This window comes from Ascaphus truei, chromosome 1 (genome assembly GCF_040206685.1).
Source record: "Ascaphus truei isolate aAscTru1 chromosome 1, aAscTru1.hap1, whole genome shotgun sequence".
Lineage (NCBI taxonomy): Eukaryota > Metazoa > Chordata > Amphibia > Anura > Ascaphidae > Ascaphus > Ascaphus truei.
This window is the reverse complement of record NC_134483.1, coordinates 30,958,767-30,978,289: the sequence shown is the minus strand read 5'-3', so window position 1 is coordinate 30,978,289 and position 19,523 is coordinate 30,958,767. Positions and strand designations below refer to the sequence as shown.

Sequence of the window (19,523 nt, the reverse complement as noted above, 5' to 3'; positions counted from 1 at the left end):
ATTCTATGTGATCCCTGGTGTCCCCACACATTCTATGTAATCCCTGCTATCCCCACATTTTCTATGTAATCCCTGCTGTCCCCACACATTCTGTGTCATCCCTGCTGTCCCCACACATTCTATGTAATCCCTGCTGTCCCCGCATATTCTATGTAATCCCTGCTGTCCCCACACATTCTGTGTCATCCCTGCTGTCCCCACACATTCTATGTGATCCCTGCTGTCCCCACACATTCTATGTGATCCCTGCTGTCCCCACACATTCTATGTGATCCCTGGTGTCCCCACACATTCTATGTAATCCCTGCTGTCCCCACATATTCTATGTAATCCCTGCTGTCCCCACACATTCTGTGTCATCCCTGCTGTCCCCACACATTCTATGTGATCCCTGCTGTCCCCACACATTCTATGTAATCCCTGCTGTCCCCACACATTCTATGTAATCCCTGCTGTCCCCACACATTCTATGTAATCCCTGCTGTCCCCACACATTCTATGTAATCCCTGCTGTCCCCACACATTCTATGTGATCCATGCTTTCCCCACACATTCTATGTAATCCCTGCTGTCCCCACCACACATTATGTCATCCCTGCTGTCCCCACCACACATTATATGTCATCCCTGCTGTCCCCACCACACATTATATGTCATCCCTGCTGTCCCCACACATTATATGTCATCCCTGCTGTCCCCACACATTATATGTCATCCCTGCTGTCCTCACACTTTCTATGTGATCCCTGCTGTCCCCACACATTCTATGTCATCCCTGCTGTCCCCACCACACATTCTATGTAATCCTTGCTGTCCCCAAACATTCTGTGTGATCCATGCTTTCCCCACACATTCTATGTAATCCCTGCTGTCCCCACCACACATTGTCATCCCTGCTGTCCCCACCACACATTATATGTCATCCCTGCTGTCCCCACCACACATTATATGTCATCCCTGCTGTCCCCACACATTATATGTCATCCCTGCTGTCCCCACACATTCTATGTCATCCCTGCAGTCCCCACACATTCTATGTCATCCCTGCTGTCCCCACCACACATTCTATGTAATCCTTGCTGTCCCCAAACATTCTGTGTGATCCCTGCTGTCCCCAACACACATTCTATGTAATCCTTGCTGTCCCCAAACATTCTGTGTGATCCCTGCTGTCCCCAACACACATTCTATGTGATCCCTGCTGTCCCCACACATTCTATGTGATCCCTGCTGTCCCCACACATTCTATGTAATCCCTGCTGTCCCCACACATTCTATGTGATCCCTGCTGTCCCCACACATTCTATTTGTATTCACACAGCAGGGGAGAGGGGGACATGTCCCCTATCCTTGCTGTACTACTCCATGATGGTTTTGTCTGTCTTCCTTCTCCATGGTACATGTCCCCGCTCCCCTGCTGTGTGAATACAAGTTGTTGTGGGTATTGCGAGACATATCCAGTTCCCGGGTCTGAGTGGAGGAGTATATTCATATATTCACTTTTTTTTGCCTTTTTTGCCTATTATAATCTAAATATATTATATTCACTTTATTGTGTTATATTACCAACACCTTATTTGCACTATTGTGTTGTTTAGAGACACCCATATCACTTGTGCACTTGAGTCCTTATATTTTGAAGGACCCGTGTTGAATTATTTACATTATCACTAACACTGAGCGCCGCTTTTGATTATTTTGCACATCCCACACATTCTTCAGCATCTCTGCTGTTGCTAAACATGAAGAGGATGGATCCTTTCTTTTCACCTTCTCTTGGCTCAGACACGTTGGGCCTGGGTCAGTTTGCCACCTTTGGATGGCACGGTTTGTTTTAGAAACAAACACACATCTTACACATGCCCTTCTGTACCCTCACAACGTAGATAAACACAGCTCTCCGCCTCCACCTGACCTATACACTGCTGTCTTCACACATCATACATGTATCCCACTATCCCCACACACCCTTCGGATAACCTGTCTACCCTACACATCTGCTTTAGTCTCGCCTCCACACACTCTTTACGTTGCTTTCTGTTGTCTCACATCTTTCAGATTTGTCTTGTTGCCGCCATTTCTTCTTCCAACAACTTTTTTGCCCATTGATCTTTTTTTCACGTCATTCGGGATCCCGGTGTCACAGGGCATTACGCACCAACATCTCATGAGCGCAAATCTCATCAGTATGGTGCACTTGTTGCATTAGTTTTGCATCAGTTTTGAGTTGGGAAATATAAATAAGAAGACTCTACAGCACTGCTATTTTCTACCAACATTATCTCAGGAACTCAAACGAATTAACACATTATTATGGAAGTAAATTTGATGTTTCACTGTCTGGTCATCCAGTTCTCACTGTCTGGTCATCCAGTTCTCACTGTCTGGTCATCCAGTTCTCACTGTCTGGTCATCCAGTTCTCACTGTCTGGTCATTTAGTTCTCATTGTCTGGTCATCCAGTTCCTCTCCACAATACCCCAGAGGTTCTCAACTCCAGTCCTCAAGACCACCCCCAACAGGTCAGGTTTTCAGAATATCCCTGAAAACGTGACCTGTTGAGGGGTCTTGGTGGACTGGAGTTGAGAACTCTATTTCTATGCTCTATGCTAATGCTTTACTCCCAAATTAAGTACAATATTCACGGTAGCAGAAAGACCCTATGCCTGCTGCTTCTGATTGACTTTGCCTTTCTCCCAGGTCACCTTGAAAGCTTCTACAAAATAGTACGGCCATAGTGTGAGTGCCATGAACAACAAGGTATATGTAAGCTGGGTGAACAATTTGTATTGTACAACAAAAGGATGGTCTCCAAGGTCTTATTTTGGCTGTAAACTAATAAATATTAGGGGCAATTTCAAATTGTCTTTAGAAGCTCCTTAGTCTTTCCCCACCTTTGTTTTACGGTGCACTCAGCAGATACACGGTGTACTTTTAAACACAACGTATCATTAAAGAGATCCAATACAATATCGAATGCAACCTGTTAAAGAACGGACAATCCGTGGCACTCGGGTCAAATCATCAGAGAGTCGAGAAGACATTTCAACGATACTTTATTCATGCAGAAAATGTGGAAATAACGTAGCACATTTCGGGAGCGAACCTCTTTGCTGGGAGAAGTTCGGTAACTCCGCCTGACGAAGAGGTTAGCCCCCGAAACGTTGTGTAGGCAGAGGGACAGTCGCCACCTCTGCTCCTGCTAACTAACAATGTAAATGTTTATTTTCTCAGGGTGGCTGGGCCCCATACTTTACAGGCCTGCAAAAAAAAAAAAGCACGTCAAATATAAACCAAACAACCAGCAAGGTAGTTAGCAATGCAATTCAATTTATTAGTTATAAATAAAGTACAAAAAAATCCACGAAATGTGAATCTAAGCAGTTACACAATTTCTAATGTCTCATCCCTTCTTCAATGCACTATTGCTTTAATATTGATAATAATAAATATTCTTCTAGCTTTTTATTTTTTTTCTATAAAATAGTCTATATGTAGCAAAATGTTGCACAGCACAACATAACAGCAGTAGGATTACAAAACCGAGAATGACCCTTTCACTTCACCCTGTTATTAAATAACAGTTTGTGTTTTTGGGGGGGTGGGGGGGAAATAATTTGGCGTTTATGCGCGCGGCACAATGGGAAAAAAATGAGTGTTTCACAAAAACTGTATAAGCAAAGTCAAACGTATGTGCTCTGTTGCCCTCATCCTTACTGGAGTCAATTTGAAAGCTCATGTCTCCTAATTGTTCCGAAATATTGTCCTTAGATTTGCTGGTATGTGTATACGTAACCATATTTAGAGCTAGTTTTACTAAATGGTGCTATGGTCCAGTCAAGTGAATGGGCGATAAGGTGTCTGATGGCACAACGCCTCTCAGTAATACGGGCCAGAATGAGTTAACAATAGGCAAGCACAAAAACAAACACACACACATACACATACAGCACTGGAATGTTTCCTATACTTGAAGGAAGATTTAATAGAGGCAGCCATCTTTGTTGTGGCCCACTGTAAACAAAACAAAACAAAATGTTATAGGTGCTATTTATTAAAATCTCCTGGTTGCAAAGCAAGTGCAATAAACAGCACCAGAAAAGTAAGCTTTTATATCCGACAATGTTTATTTTGCAGTGTTTGTGTCAAAAGGAAGCAAAATGTGCTAATGAAACATTTTACAACTGACACAGATTATATGCCTGTAAGGCTGTGCTGTTTTGGGGGGTTATTTAATAAAGTCTCCTAGGTGCAAAAAAAAAAAAAAACCCCAGCAACATGTTTTTTGAAGGAAAACCTGACTAATTTCAATCAGATACCCTTTCCCTGGTAAATATGCTGCTGTTATTTGCCCCAGTTTTGAAGCTGGGGGAGATGTTGGCATATTGAATGAGGACCCTATGACTGAGACGTTGCTTGTGCTAGAGAAGAGGTCAGCCATTTGTACGCTCCATTTTGCCCCAGCCCCCATTTAGACTTTGATATTTAGCTCTCACAGGCTCCGGGTAACATTATGGTGGGTAAATAATCTGAGGTTGGGAGACTGGGAAAGCCATTCTCATCCTTTATAAACTACCCTGGACGGAGTGTCTGCTCCTGAGCAGTGAATACAGGGAATCTGTGTGATATGGAAGCACACGTTCCCTGTGGGGGAGAGGGAGAGAGTATAACAAGAGTTCTGTCTTTAATTCATTTGCATATTATAATTGAATGCGTCTGTCCTATAGTTTCCTTCACCTCTGCTCCCAGTTTGTCAGTAAATACATTCTGGTTTGTGCAATGTTTGTTCTCATCCAAGAGTGGTAAATGCCACCCGCTAAATACAGAAGTTTCCAATTGGTTAAGTCCATTATTTTAATGAAAAGTGATGCAGTCAATAACCCTTTCATGGCCAGTGGATCCAGCCATTGCGGTTTTAATTAGAATTTGGTCAAATCTTTAAAGATTTTGGAGGAACCATGATATTAGCTGTGGGCAAAGAAAAAAATATTGTGCAATATGAAGGGAGTTGAAGATGGAACATAACAGTACCTAAAAGAAGTTAAAGCAGCAGTTCAAGCTGCCGTTTAAAAAATAATATATATATATTTTTTTCATTCATTATGTGCATCAATACAATCTACACACTGACAAGTGACTAGCTAAGTTGCCGGTCGATCTATTCTCATGTGATCGATCGGCGAAGATTCGGCTCGGGGTTCACTAAATGCATCTTGGGTCCTCTTCTGCTGCACTGACAGCCAAAGTTCTGTGAGGAAGATCATGTGACCAGAAAGGCATATATATATATACTATAGCCCCATATCAGCAATAGGGTGCTAAGCGTTAGTACGCTTGTTTGAATGGGAGTCCATGTGTATATCTGGATCTCTGATTGGTAGCCCTCATTGAGAAGTGGGAATGAATGAATGAAGTTACTGCATTGCTCACTGCATGCTTCCCCCTGCTCCCCACCTCATTGAATAGGGAAGATTGTCTCCCGCTTACATCACTAGAGACAGCTATCAGCCCAGGATTTATCCCTTACAAACCTCCCACGGATTTTGGCATACAGCAAGGGGTAATCCAAAAGTAATGTATTCAAAACACACTGTTACACGAATGCTAACGTTTCGGTCCCACAGGGAGACCTTCCTCACGGCCCTGAGGAAGGTCTCCCTGTGGGACCGAAACGTTGGCATTCTTGTAACAGTGTGTTTTGAATACATTACTTTTGGATTACCCCTTGCTGTATGCTGTCTCCTTTATTAGTTTACGGACTGGTAACTGTGATATATATATATATATATATTGTGATACCATCACTGTCATCTAGGTGCTGGAATAGGGCAGCTATGGGACTTTCCAGCTCATAGACAGTTAATTTCCCCTGAATAAGATACCCTCAGGTGCAGCTAATCAGCCTCGTCTGAACAAGGAAGTGTTTTAAGAGAGACACAGGAAGCTGCCATGCTGAGAGTGACACAGAGAGGGAGAGAGACTGTTTTCCCCAGAGAAGGGGGAGATAGAAAGTGCTCCCCAGCTAAAGAAGAGTTCTCCCCAGCAAGGAAGGCTGGCACAGTGCCTTAGACCCGCTGGACGGTGGTCGCGGAGTCTGCTGGGACTGCCTGGGTTGTTAACCCCAGGAATAAGGAAAGACGAGAGACTATGCTGAAGCGGGGATGTCCTATCCTTAACCGTGGACTTACAGAGGAGAGATTCTCTGAGCTCTCGTGGGGCCGAGCTCCCCTAGGATGCGAGACCGTGCTGAAGCGGGGACGTCTGCTCCAAACCCTGGACTAACAGATAAGCAAAATACTTTATTGCTGTGTACAGAGACTTTATATGTTCAGCCATAATAGTTCTGTTTTGGGGTGGGAATCAGCTTAGCTGGCCATCCAGTCAGTAAGGGCTAAACCTACGGTGTAGTTAGTTTTCCCTAAAGGGAATAGGTGTTATTTTTATGTGTTATTTTGACTTAAAGGGACGGTGGGCCTGTTGGTGTATGATTTAACTCTGTAAATAAACCCCTGCACAGAGAAATACAATGTTTCCGGCCTTAATCTGGGACTGCCTGGATACTTTGATTTTTAAAATAAAGTCCCAATTTGAGATGCAGACAATGGAGGCCTCAGTATTAATCACATGCTCACGCTGACACCTCATTGGCTTGCAGTGTAAAGTTGTTGTCCAAAGTAATAGCGCACACATCACAACATGCAACCACATGGAGAAAACAAGACGGCACCTTGACATAAACCTTACACTGATTTCTGAGGTAAACTAAAAAGAATCTAATACATGCATATTTTGCATTACTTTGCTCAAGTGTTTCTTTGTGGGTATTGTACCTTTGCCAGCAAATAAAAAAATATCACTTGTGAGCAGATTCACATGTCCAGGTCTGCAACCCTGTCTTCTCCCATTATCTCCTCGCATGCAGTGCTTCCACTGCAGCAAGGGATTCTGGGAAATGACATGCAAGTGAGCACACACTACCTTTGCCACAAAGTTAACCAATAAGTGGCATTGCTTCTCTAAGAAATGCATAGTAACATTTTATTACCAATTACGACTATTCCGTTTGAAATAACCCAGCAATGTTCTCAAGAAAAACAATAAATATGCAGAGGGTGTTTCTGTTCTAACAGTGCGTGTTCTATTTGGCTTCAAGGTTTCTCACACTTCTCCTTTTTGCTACACGTTGAGGCAAGTGAAGGGGTCATCTCGGTTTGAATATGAGTGCAAATAATATTTATATGTGCTAAACACGTCCACTATATTGCAGTTTTCCACTAGGTCACAGCATACAGAATCAAAGGTTTGCATTTTTATGGAATGTATCCAAGGTAACAGCACCACAGTAATACAGTTCAGAATCACACACCCTGAATTATTATTATTATTATATTTTTTTTTAAACAAGAAGTTTTCATTTGCTTGAAAGTACCGACGCATGCAGAGCATTCCATTCCCAGAAACAATGCAAAAATGAGGTAATAGGAGTTATCAAAAAAAAAAAAAAATAATTAGTATCATCTCTAAATAAATAAATTATAATTAAAAAGGCCAAAACAACTATAAAAATAATAAAATAAGAACCCACAAAATCTACACGTTAGTCATAAATTATGATTGTTAAATATAAGGCATTTAAACTCACAAAACCCTGTAAACTATCAACATTTTTGATTCCTATAGATTTGAAATCGTTCTATTCCATTCTACTCACACGAGATATTAAACACATGGGTACCTGACACAGCAATACAATCTCGGACGTTACATCTCAGCGGTTCAGGGTTTCAGACACACAAAAGCGAGATATTTTTTAATAAAAACGTGGTGCTTTTCTTCACCGTTAAAAAAAAAAAACTGTGCTTGTTCTTTAGGCAATGATTTAATACTTTAGTTTCCAACACTTTGAAAGGATTCTTGCCCTCTCCCATTAAGAAGTTTGCTCCAACCGCTGGGGTGTTATACTAAACAAAGCGCATTTGGAGCAAGCCTCTTCTTACATAAATGATATATGGTTGTATCTGCTGATGCTAGATTCCACAGGTCATCCGTACTCCATGTGTATGCCATAGGAATGGGTCCATCACATTGGTCCAACCATTTCAAAATGGTGGTCATGGTTCACCTCAAACTACAGAAAGACCTGCAGACATTTACTACGAAGGTTTTTTTTTTTTCTTTTCTTTTTTTTTTCCTGCATCCATCATATATTTGTATTAAACTTGTTGTGCTCTTGTTGAAGAATCTAAAAATGGCTCTCGTGTATTATACAGCCCTGAGCTGTTGAGCATCAGCGCAAAATACTCAGCTCCTTTCCTGTGCAGCTCTTCACAATAGTGACGTCGCCATAACGGAGAGGAAGTGCAGATAAACGGGAAGAAGTCGTGTAAACAAAGACGTAGAACAGAGCAGCTTCTTACACCAAAGGATTATCAATGAACGGCAATAGTAGCATAAGCAAAATCAATACACACTGTAAGCTGGATTCACTAGAGCATGCAAGCACTGAAACACCATGTTGAAAAGCGTTTGTGCATTTGAATGAATCTGGCTGGACGCATTGTTTACTTTCTGCAAGCACTGCTGGGCTCAGATGATATAAAGAGGCTGTGTAGCTGTTTACTGATAACAAAGTTTGGGAAACTTGAAAAGAACTAATAAAAAAAATTGGGTATCACTGTTTTCTTACATATGATTCTATTATGCTGCTACTGTGAATGTAAGTTACAGCTATTTGCCATACAGAACAAAGGCCAGAGGGACGGTGGTTGTAGGTGATTTCCATGAGCACTGGCTGGCCCTGAGTGCACCCGGAAACACCATGGGATGTATTTACTTTTACTATCTCACTTGTTGTGTGTTTGCTGGTTTCTTTCATTGTACAGCTCTGAATCTTTAAAGACCAGAACCCTAAGTTAGCTGGAGAGGCCAGTAGGAGAAATGAGAAGGAGCGGCTCAGTGTGTAACGACACTGACTGGCACTGAGTTTGAAGCAGGGGAACCTGGTTCAACTCCCAGTGTTGGCTCCTTGTGACCTTGGGCAAGTCACTTTATCTCCCTGTTCCTCAGGCACCAATAACATAGATTGTAAGCTCCATGGGGCACGGACCTGTGCCTGCAAAATGTCTCTGTAATGCGCTACGTAAAACTAGCAGCACTATACAAGAACATGCTATTATTATTAGAAGGGATATCAGCCTATTGTAAATATAAATCCGATCTATATATGCAGTCCTTCCGATAAGTCTTTTTTTCCCCTATCAGATAAAGTATATCAACCTATCTACTGCATAAATAAATGTATAGCTATACATCAAATCCGCGTCCCCTACGATCTCTTTTTCTTTCCTTCCATGTTATTATCTTTTTGCCAGGATGCTCCAATCCAGATTCATTACTACATGGCTGTCCCAGGGGAATGAAGCTGGTGTGATCACAGCTACAAGACACCACAATGTGTGTCTCCTGTATTTTGAAGAAGAAATTGGCATTTGGCACTTTTTAATCTAATATTGATTATTTGCAACAGAATCTCTATTCCAGGGGTGGGCAACTCCTGTCCTCAAGAGCTATCAAACAGGTCAGGTTTTCAGGATATCCCTGCTTCAGTACAGGTGGCTCAGTCTATGACTGTGGCAGGGATATCCTGAATGATCTGCTGGGCCCTCTGTTAGCAGAGAAAGGGACTGATTGAAATGGAACATGCCGCAGTACAAAGCATTAGTAAGAATAGCTGCACACTCCCAAGCCTAAGAAACGTCTTCAAACTACAGAAAGGTCCCAAAGCCAAGGACCAAATAGAGTCTGACATTTACAGCTGATCAGCAGATTTGGTGGGCCAAGGGAATCTTATCTGCCGTCTAGTTTCTATGGGGTCAACGCATCGGGCGCCGGCATGGGTCATTGCACCTTTTTCGATGTCGGCTCCCATTGACTTGAATTTGATTTAACGTGGGGATGGAAGCAATGACCCGAACCGGCACTTGATGCATGGTTCCCCTAATGTTTCAAAACCATGATTGGAGCCTCCTCAATAATTACCGCTGCCAATCAACACTTGCCAATCTGGTGGCTTCAGATTTTCCATCTATATTGATAATGTATACCAGCTTCAGCACAGGTGGCTCAATCAGTCCCTGCTTCAGCACATTTCAAGCCACCCGTGCTGGAGTAGGGACATCCTCCAAACCTGACTTTTAGGGGGGGGAGCTTGAGGACTGCAGTTGAGCACCCCTGCTCTAATCTTTATTTAGGCACCACAGAGAGGTGCACCTACTATACCTCTTTATACACCTAATTGTATGTTCATGTATTACTTGGAGGTGGAGACACCGTTTTGTAGAAGCAGAGAGCTGGTATCACAGCAGCAAGCTTTGTGCCATGTATCCAGCAACAGCAGAGCTAACCGGGGGGTATTAGTGTTACGGGTGGTTTAAAAAGATCGTTGTTCCTTTGAGGCCTTTTACGCGTTACAACTCTCTGTAAACATAAATTAAAAACAATAAATTAAAAAAAACAAACCGAGGCTCGAGCCCCAATCCTTTTAACTGTAAACAGGATTTTTTTTTTGCCTCACATTGTGGAAGTTGGAAAGTTTCAACGTTTTAACCATAACGGCTCGTTCAGGCACCAAAAATAACAAATCCATTGAAATAATATTTGGTGCAAAATTAGGTTAACAGCGACATGTCCACCACAAGATGACTAGGGCACCAAACACAGAACTTTTTTTTTTGTAATAAGCTAACATGCTCCAATTGCCATCCACAGAAATAGCTAAAGACCCCTACTTGACTCTACTTATTTTAGAGGTATATGTACAATCCTTCGAAGTGCAGGATTGGCAAGCCACACTACCATACTAGTACCTTCATGATCAGACCTACTTGTCTTCTTCAGCACTGGGGCCCTTTGGCTCTGGGAAGACCAGCTTCCATGCATCAGGCCTTTATGGCTGTTAGGATCCTCTATTATTACTACATGCCCACAATTTCATTTTCTAGATAATGTGCTTGCAGGCTGTCCTCTAAATCAAAATGGCTCAGAAGGCAAAGTTTTGCTGCAGGCAATGGCCACGTGACCTGATAAGGAAAATGATGGCGGCCCCCTCCCCGACGACGGAGGTCCTCTCAGCTGTCGGCGCCGAGCTGTGTTTCAATGTCCACTCGGCAAATTGGGCATTTCTTGCTTGTAGCTAGCCACTGGTCTACGCAGAATTGGTGGAATAGATGCATACAGGGTAAGCGCCTGCGGATAGAGGACAAAATAATAAGACTTCACAGCCTACACAGAGATAGCGTAAAAGTGTGTGTATATATATATATATATATATATATATATATATATATAGCAACTGTAAATATTACTGTGTGTTCATTTGCATGTCTTAGACAGGTCTGCAACCCTATCTTTCCCCATTATCGCCCAGCATACAGCGCTTCCACTGCAGCAAAGGATTCTGGGAAATGACATGCAAATGAGCACTCAGTGCCACCTTTTGTCTCAAGCTCGTATTACACAAGCAAATCCTCAAGCCAATGCATGCTGTTTTAAACACAGCTTTTAGACAGAGGCTGGGATGAGATGCAAAGCCATTAAACCCACTCACAGACACGTTTCAACCTTGATGGGTATCATCAGTGTGATGCTGGTTGTAATGACTAAGCTGGTTTGAGACTAGACTAGGTATTTACCCACCATAACCTTAATGTGTGTGTGTGTGTGTGTGTGTGTGTGTGTGTGTGTGTGTGTGTGTGTGTGTGTGTGTGTGTGTGTGTGTGTGTGTGTGTGTGTGTGTGTGTGTGTGTGTGTGTGTGTGTGTGTATTAGAAATTATATATAAGATTTGCAGTCCATCATAAGACCAATTTCAACTAATGACAGCCAGATGAATAGTTGTAAACTAAGTGACTGGTCTACTTTACATCCCGAAGCAGGTATTTTTACATTAATTTACAACGTCTGGATATCTTTTATAGTTTACCATTACAACAGGTACTCTGAATAGAAGGGGGTGATTTGTCAGTCTTATTTGCTCCTACATAATAACCAGGTTATTCCCAACCCCTGTATGTTAAATAACCATCTAGAATAGACAGGGGGAAGAATAAATGTTCTCTATACCAGCGAGGCCTAGGGTGTTTTCAAAAGCTAACCATGGCTCAGAATAAGTAACAGTGTTCTATTGTTATCTGTAACATAGCCGGTAACAATTGCCGTACTACTTGGTTTACATAAGGTATCCGGGAGGATTTCCAATAATCGGCTATTGTGTATGTAGACTAGCACCTATCTTTAATTGAGAACGTGTCAAAGACTGGCCTGCCCAGCAGACACTGATACCCCTAGCGATGCTTCTGCTGTGCAATATATTATTGTCTTTTTCCCTTTCGGCTGCCTTGTTTCATGCCTACAAAATGCTACATAGCAAGCAAACACTCGGTGTGACCAATCTCCAGAAGTCATTTTACATGTGCAGGAGGGCAACTTAGCTCAGAACCCAGACCCACAGTATTATATACGTACAGTATATATTTATCTGTGTCAACACACAAGAGCTACAGTAACATTTGGTAGTGTAGGACCTGCTGATTGGGTTTAACCCCGATGTGATTGCAGGCTTGAAATGTTTCGGCTAAAGGATTGACCTAAATTACCTGTACTTATGAAAATGAAAAACAAAGGGAAAAAAACCATATTATATAGCCATGATCTAAATAATTTGTCATACTGGATGTCGATTGAAGCGTGTTTGTCTGTTGTTCCTGTCCGTAAAAAATTCCTTCTACAAGTGAGCGTATTTAACAACTCCAGTATCAGAAGGGCGACAATGCTGATATATATTTTGTTACTAAAGGGTTTAACAATGGGAGCACTGACACTATAAACGAGAGCGATCAAACTAGTACTGCTGCTGTATGTGCCTGTCACCCAATTACTGTGTGCAATGCGTGTCTTGTTATAGCGAGGTAATGCCCACAGCCGTCCCTTTTCCAGTTGCATGTTCCTTGATGCTTAGCGGTGCTCTTATTAATGCGATCAAGATTTGAAATGCTGTGAATAACATGCAAGGAAAAGTTAAAGCAGTAGTCCAAGCTGCCGATTTTTATTGTTCTTATTTCCCCACCTCCCCCCTTTAATATGTGCATCAATACAATCCACACAATGATAAGTAATTAGCTAAGTTGTAGTTCCATTCTCCTTTGACCACTCGGTGAAGATTCGGCTTGTGGGTTCACTAAATGGCTGTCAGTGCAGCAGAAGAGGACCAAAGAGATGCAAAGTTGTGTGGGGAAGATCATGTGACCAGGCAGCCACTAGATACAAATGGTGCACTGCTAGAGAGAGGGTAGGGCTCAAAAGGGGTGTGCCAGAGCTTGTTTCAGAAGAGGAAGGGGATATGACTTTGTAAATGGTTACTATAGAAACAAAAAATGCTTGTTACATTATAATACATTAAAATTGTAATTCAGAGTTGTTGTTTTTTAATGCTACAAGTATTTTCTCATAGTACAGAACTGATGTATTAAAAAAAACACACATGTAGGATATTGCTTGGTCTGCAGAAGGAGTTCAGGTGTCTAATTACCTCACGTCCTCTCCATCTTCAAGCATAGACAGGCAGATTGTGCATTTCTCATCTGTATCGGATTCCTCCTCGTCTTTCACGTTTTTGCCATCATGGGATATCCTCTATTATACAATAAGGGACAATACAACATGTTAAATGTAAGACTCAAAAATAACACGAGGCATTGTAATGCAATACAAGGCAGAGTGTGCACCTCCAACCCTCCACTATAGAGGAACCAGTATGGTAACGCCAACTGTCTGATACTAATGCCGGCCAATTCCTCCAAACACCAGCAGGGAATCCCTTCTTAAGGGAGGGTTTTTCTATAGATTTGCTATTGTGTATTGGAAGGTTCCGAAGACGCTACACCAGATGAAGAGGTAGTAATGGTCTCTGTCTAAGCTTACGTTTAAGTGATTTTAACCCTCAGGCAAGAGATGAGTTTGTGTAAAATCAAATAATTTCCCCTTTAGCAAAATCCCATTATGGTTTTTTTTTTTTATTATTTGTTTTACATGTATGTGATTATAGTGCAATAGAAGATATTATAAAAGTACACAAAGTCCTCGGTTATCCATCGGAATCCGTTCTAAAGGTAGCGTTGGATAGTGAAACCGTTGTAAAGTGAGTCCCATGTTAATCAGTGGCATGAGCATCAGATGACGCATTCAGGCCTCGGAAAACTGACCCATAGGATTGCATTGTAAAACGTCGGATATACCATCCGTCGTAAAGTGAAACGACCCACAGCGAGAACCACCTTTATATTGTATATACAGATAATTTAGGGCCAATAAAGTTTCATAGAGCAAGACACAAATAATAATGTAGGACTTGGAGGATAAGACAATGTAGAAAAGTTCAGAGTACTGATGACTACTTGGTGACTTCTATCAATCAGTTGTACAGGTCGGGATATTAATGATCATGTAAACCGCTGAAGTCCAATCCCCTCCCCTTCCTCTGCTACACTGTTGACTTCCGGTGTCATTGTATAACTTTTTTGTATAGCAAACGGCAGAGGGCGAATTGATCAGCCACCAGTGGTGACTTGAATAAAAAGGTGAGTAAATAGATCATTGTATTCTCAATTCGAGTCGTATGTGTAGATGCCTTACTGCGGCCATGCTGAGTTTCCAAGCAAAAGGTCCAGAGTTATTAAAGTTAGGACAGAACACATATTTATTCACCAGAGAACTTGACATTACTAGAAGGGATTTTGGAAGCTCGTTTACCAACATCAACTAAGAACATGTTAGTCAAATTAATGTTATATCTTGAGAATCTCTCTGGACAATGGGAGCTTGGCAGCTGTGGATCTGTTACACGCACATTAAAAATCCTGTGTACTACACAGTTACACATGCAATACTCTGTTAGCTGTGTTCAGTCTCTCACCTTCTTATACTTGTGTGGGAATGTGCACCGTTCTATGATGTTCTGCACAGCTCCACGAGCCACACTCCCCAGCCTGTCTTCCAGCTGCAGCAGCTCCTTCCATCAAAAAGACAACCCTGTTATTGCACATCCCACCCTCGGTGTATGATGAACTATTCCCAAGTCATGTCCCACAGAGTTAAAAATCGCAAATGTTAAGACACATGTTAAAATTAAAGTGGTTATTGAATGGGAGTCTTTTGCTATTAAGGGCATTTTCTGGGCAATGTATGTATATCTTTATTTATATAGTGCCATCCAGGTGCATAGCGCTTTACAATACACGAGACATAATATTATAACACAATGGGAATAAGCGTGTCAGACATAAAACAATAGGAAAAAGAGTCCCTGCCCCGAAGAGCTTACAATCTAAGTTCAGATTCCCACTCTATTACAACCTAATAAACTACAGATGTTCATACTTGTGGTGATACTGAAATGTGTCTTTGCTGAAATAAAAGTTATAACTTTTCTAGAAAACATACAGTACTTCTACACTACTGTAGCTGTACAAGATCAGATCTAAATAAATGCCTGAGATATTCTTATTTCCTTCCCAAGGGGACTGTATACAGCTTTTATAATTAATGACATTATTTATAGAACTATATGGTTGAATATGCATTGAGAGAAGGTTGCTCAGTGAGTAAAGACACAGACTGGCACTGAGTTTGAAGCAGGGGAAGCTGGTTCAATTCCTGGTGTCGGCTCCTTATGATCTTGGGCAAGTCACTTTATCTCCCTGTGCCTCAGGCACCAAAAACATAGATTGTAAGCTCCACAGAGCAGGGATCTGTGCCTGCAAAATGTCTCTGTAAAGCGCTACATAAAAACTAGCAGCGCTATATTAGAACATGCTATTATTGCTGTTATTATTATTATTGAGTACAGGTGAGCACTCTTCCAGGGGTTGTGGTTTTGCTGAAACTCAATTGGTTTTGATTTGGAATTTTATAAGAATTATGGAAAGAAAATCAAAATAAGAAGGAAAATATTTTTTCATTCTTGCAAATGTTTACTTTGTCATCAAACTTTGTTTTGTTTTTTAATTCGCGGATTTAAAAATTTGCCCACTTTATAACAAAAAAGGATACTAATCTGATGATGAGATGATGATGATGATGATGATGATGATGATGATGATGATGATGATGATGATGATGATGATCACATGATGATGATGAGGTGATGATCACATGATGATGATGAGACGATGATGATGATGGGACGATGATGATGAGACGACGATGATGATGAGACGACGATGATGATGAGACGACGATGATGATGAGATGACGATGATGATGAGATGACGATGATGATGAGACGACGACGACGATGATGATGAGATGATGAGCCTTTTCTCAGGTTTTGCATTGAATTTCGCTCAGAATGTAAAAATGTGCTCTGACGGTTTAACTCGAACTTTGAGATTGATTACTAATTTCTTTGGCTCCAGCTTCTTCTGGAACAGTATAAACGATGCCACTTTATTCTCATTAACAAGGAGCTCCAGGTGAGACCAGCAAGGAAAAGAAGATTAAAAAACCCCGAAGGAATTAATAATGCATCTCATTGAACTTCAGCCATCCAATAACACAAATCATCTTTGTGGATATTAAGGGGATCGATACATTAAATGGTGGTAACGTACTAACGAAGCATTTAACGGACTTCTGAGGATCTAACCCAGGGGTTGGCAACTCCAGTCCTCAAGGTCCACCAACAGGTCAGGTTTTCAGGCTATCCCTGCTTCGGCACAGGTGGCTTAATCAATCCCTGCTTCAGCACAGGTGGCTCAATCAGTGGCTCAGTCATGGACACCTCTGCTTAAACTGGGATATACTTAAAACTTGACCTGTTGGGCGGGAGGTGGAGAATGGGAGGGGGGGTCTTGAGGACTGGAGTTGAGCACCCCTGCTCTACAGTAGTACAGGCGTTTGTAACAAACCATTGAACTAAATGAACATGTTCCATATTCAACTAAAAAAAAACCTCCAAATATTAAAATATTTTTTTTAAAACCCTATTAAACTCATAATATTTTTTTTTTTTTTTAGTATGTATCTAATGATAAAATCAAAAGATGCCCAATGCGGGGTCACTGACAGAAAGTCGCAACATCACTCCCTGGATGCTTCAACGATGCTGACCCCGCCTGCCCTATTATAATTTTCCAGGACCAGTATTCTAGTGCAGAAGATACATACAAGATTTAAGATGTTATTTGGGGAGGGAGGGGCAGGGTCTCGGAGCAATGAGGCTGAGCTGTTTGGGGCCCATCCTGCTGCAATGGTGCTCAGGTAACTCATCTCTCCTACATTCATCCTCCAGTATAAGAAGTTTCATTATTCCCAGCTTTTACTGTCATTAAGGGGGTCACTATCCTGAAACTAGTAGCTTATTATGTATTGTGTCTCAAGTGCCACTTACAAATATAAGCTTAAAACTCCACAGCAACAACAATGTAGCTATCTGTTCAACAGTAGGATTCTACTACAGATGCAGCGGCCAAGAGTCGACCATTTCTCACCCAAAATGTCGAGATTTCGATGCAATATCTCGCGAGGTGGGCCGCATCAGCTGTACTATCCCATCGGATAAACACAAGACTATATTAATATTAAACATAATATTCAAATGAAATAAAAGCCCCGCGGTCGCCGGTTAGAGGCGCGCAGGTGGAGTGACTGATTCAGTCTATCTTTTACTGCGCGTTTCTTACAGACAGGTAGGACCTGGTAGGATTCACACAGCAGGGACTCCCTTTGTGTTAATCCGCTGGGCCATTAGTCTGCTGCGGACCACCTCGCAAGGTTTTGTGTCATTTTGCGGTTTTTATCCCGAGATGTGGTCGAATCTTGGTGGCTGCAGCTGTACATTCAGTCCACTGGCTAGAGGCTGAAATAAATAATATAGAAGTTGGTGTTTAAAAAAATAAATAAAGTATTCTTATATTGCAGTGTCATGTGTTCAGTGCCATCCGTGCAGCGCTGTAGACATAATTTTCCTATTCTATTCCTGAAGAGTTTACATAATATTGGTGCTTGGAGCACATGGTGATAAAGTAACTTGTTCACTGTTATAAAGTGACTTGTTCCCTGTGATAAAGTGACTTGTTCATTGTGATGAAGTGACCATGTTTATTTACAGGTGCCAGAAAGAAACCATATCACAATCTGATTGATGTTTAAGTCCAACGGAAGAGATTGAGGCATATTTAGTAAGCAGTCGCTGTAAGGCACCGTATGTACCATTACAGTGAAACGGGGCCCATAATGTTTGGTACATATTTCAGATATGTTTGAAACACATATTCAATATCAGTCAATAAATGTTAACTGATACAGAAAAACACATACATATATTTGTATCATAATAATGAATTCAAATGATACAGTATAACCTATAACAATCATACAGCAGTGGTAATATTGTTAACATACATTGTCCAAAGGCCTAAAGGAGCAGGACGTTTTGGGACCTGTTGTGTAATACGATCTATACAGGCATACCCCGGTTTAAGGACACTCACTTTAAGTACACTCGCGGGTAAGGACATATCGCCCAATAGTCAAACGGCAGCTCGCGCATGCGCCTGTCAGCACGTCCTGAACAGCAATACCAGCTCCCTACCTGTACCGAAGCTGTGCGCAAGCGGGGAGACTATAGAGCCTGTTACACATGCGTTATTTACATCAGTTATGCACGTATATGACGATTGCAGTACAGTACATGCATCAGTAAATGGGGAAAAGGTAGTGCTTCACTTTAAGTACATTTTCGCTTTACATACATGCTCCGGTCCCATTGCGTACGTTAATGCGGGGTATGCCTGTATTGAATTTCCTCTACTTAATGTTTCTATAATAGTAGTAATCTTAAAATTCTAGAAAAAAATATGATACAAAAATAATATACCAATATTCATTGTAAGTAAATGAAATAAAAAAAACAAATTAAAAACAATCCTTGTGAAAAGTTTCTTTGAATGCGATAATTTAAGAAAACAAATGTACTTTAATTAATGACAACTAATATCCTTCCTCATCAATTAGAATGGAAATAAAGATGAAGATGGAATTAGGCTATATTTTTATACAGGTAAAGGGTAACATGCAGGTATAATTGACGTCTCTTCTCTCCGATATCTTGTTTAACATGACCGCTGTCTGAAAACTTAAACAGCTCAACCCCGTTATAACGCGAATCCACTTGTAACGCGATACAAACGTGGCTCCCAATTTTTGTATTTATGAATACTTTACAACACGATTATTGGTTTCTTAAATACTTTATTGTAAAATGAATACAATTGTACATTATTTCTGACGCGATCCGCTTATAGCGCGATGTGATTCTTTGGACCCCAAGCACAGCGTTATAAGGGAGTTGAGCTATTAATGAAAATTGTACAAGTGGCTATTTGTAAAACTACTAAGTAGAGGTGAACTTTAGTCTTCCTGGAGAAATAAGGCTAAGTTAAATTCTATATTTGGTCCATCAGGAGCCAGA

The 19,523-nt window shown here is 41.3% G+C and overlaps 1 protein-coding gene across 3 annotated transcripts in view; it reads right to left on the bottom strand.

Annotated features, from left to right (window-relative positions):
* Positions 1–5,725: 5,725 nt before the first annotated feature.
* Positions 5,726–19,523, bottom strand: part of ARK2C (arkadia (RNF111) C-terminal like ring finger ubiquitin ligase 2C) — a 158,691-nt gene continuing 144,893 nt past the window's right edge. For all 3 annotated transcript variants that reach the window (XM_075585643.1, XM_075585652.1, XM_075585659.1), the window contains 3 exons: positions 14,967–15,062; positions 13,584–13,687; positions 5,726–11,243 (listed from right to left, as the gene is read on the bottom strand). In XM_075585643.1, the coding sequence (XP_075441758.1) occupies positions 11,126–11,243; positions 13,584–13,687; positions 14,967–15,062 (318 nt within the window). In that variant the 3' untranslated portion in view covers positions 5,726–11,125. The remainder of the gene's footprint in view (positions 11,244–13,583; positions 13,688–14,966; positions 15,063–19,523) is intronic.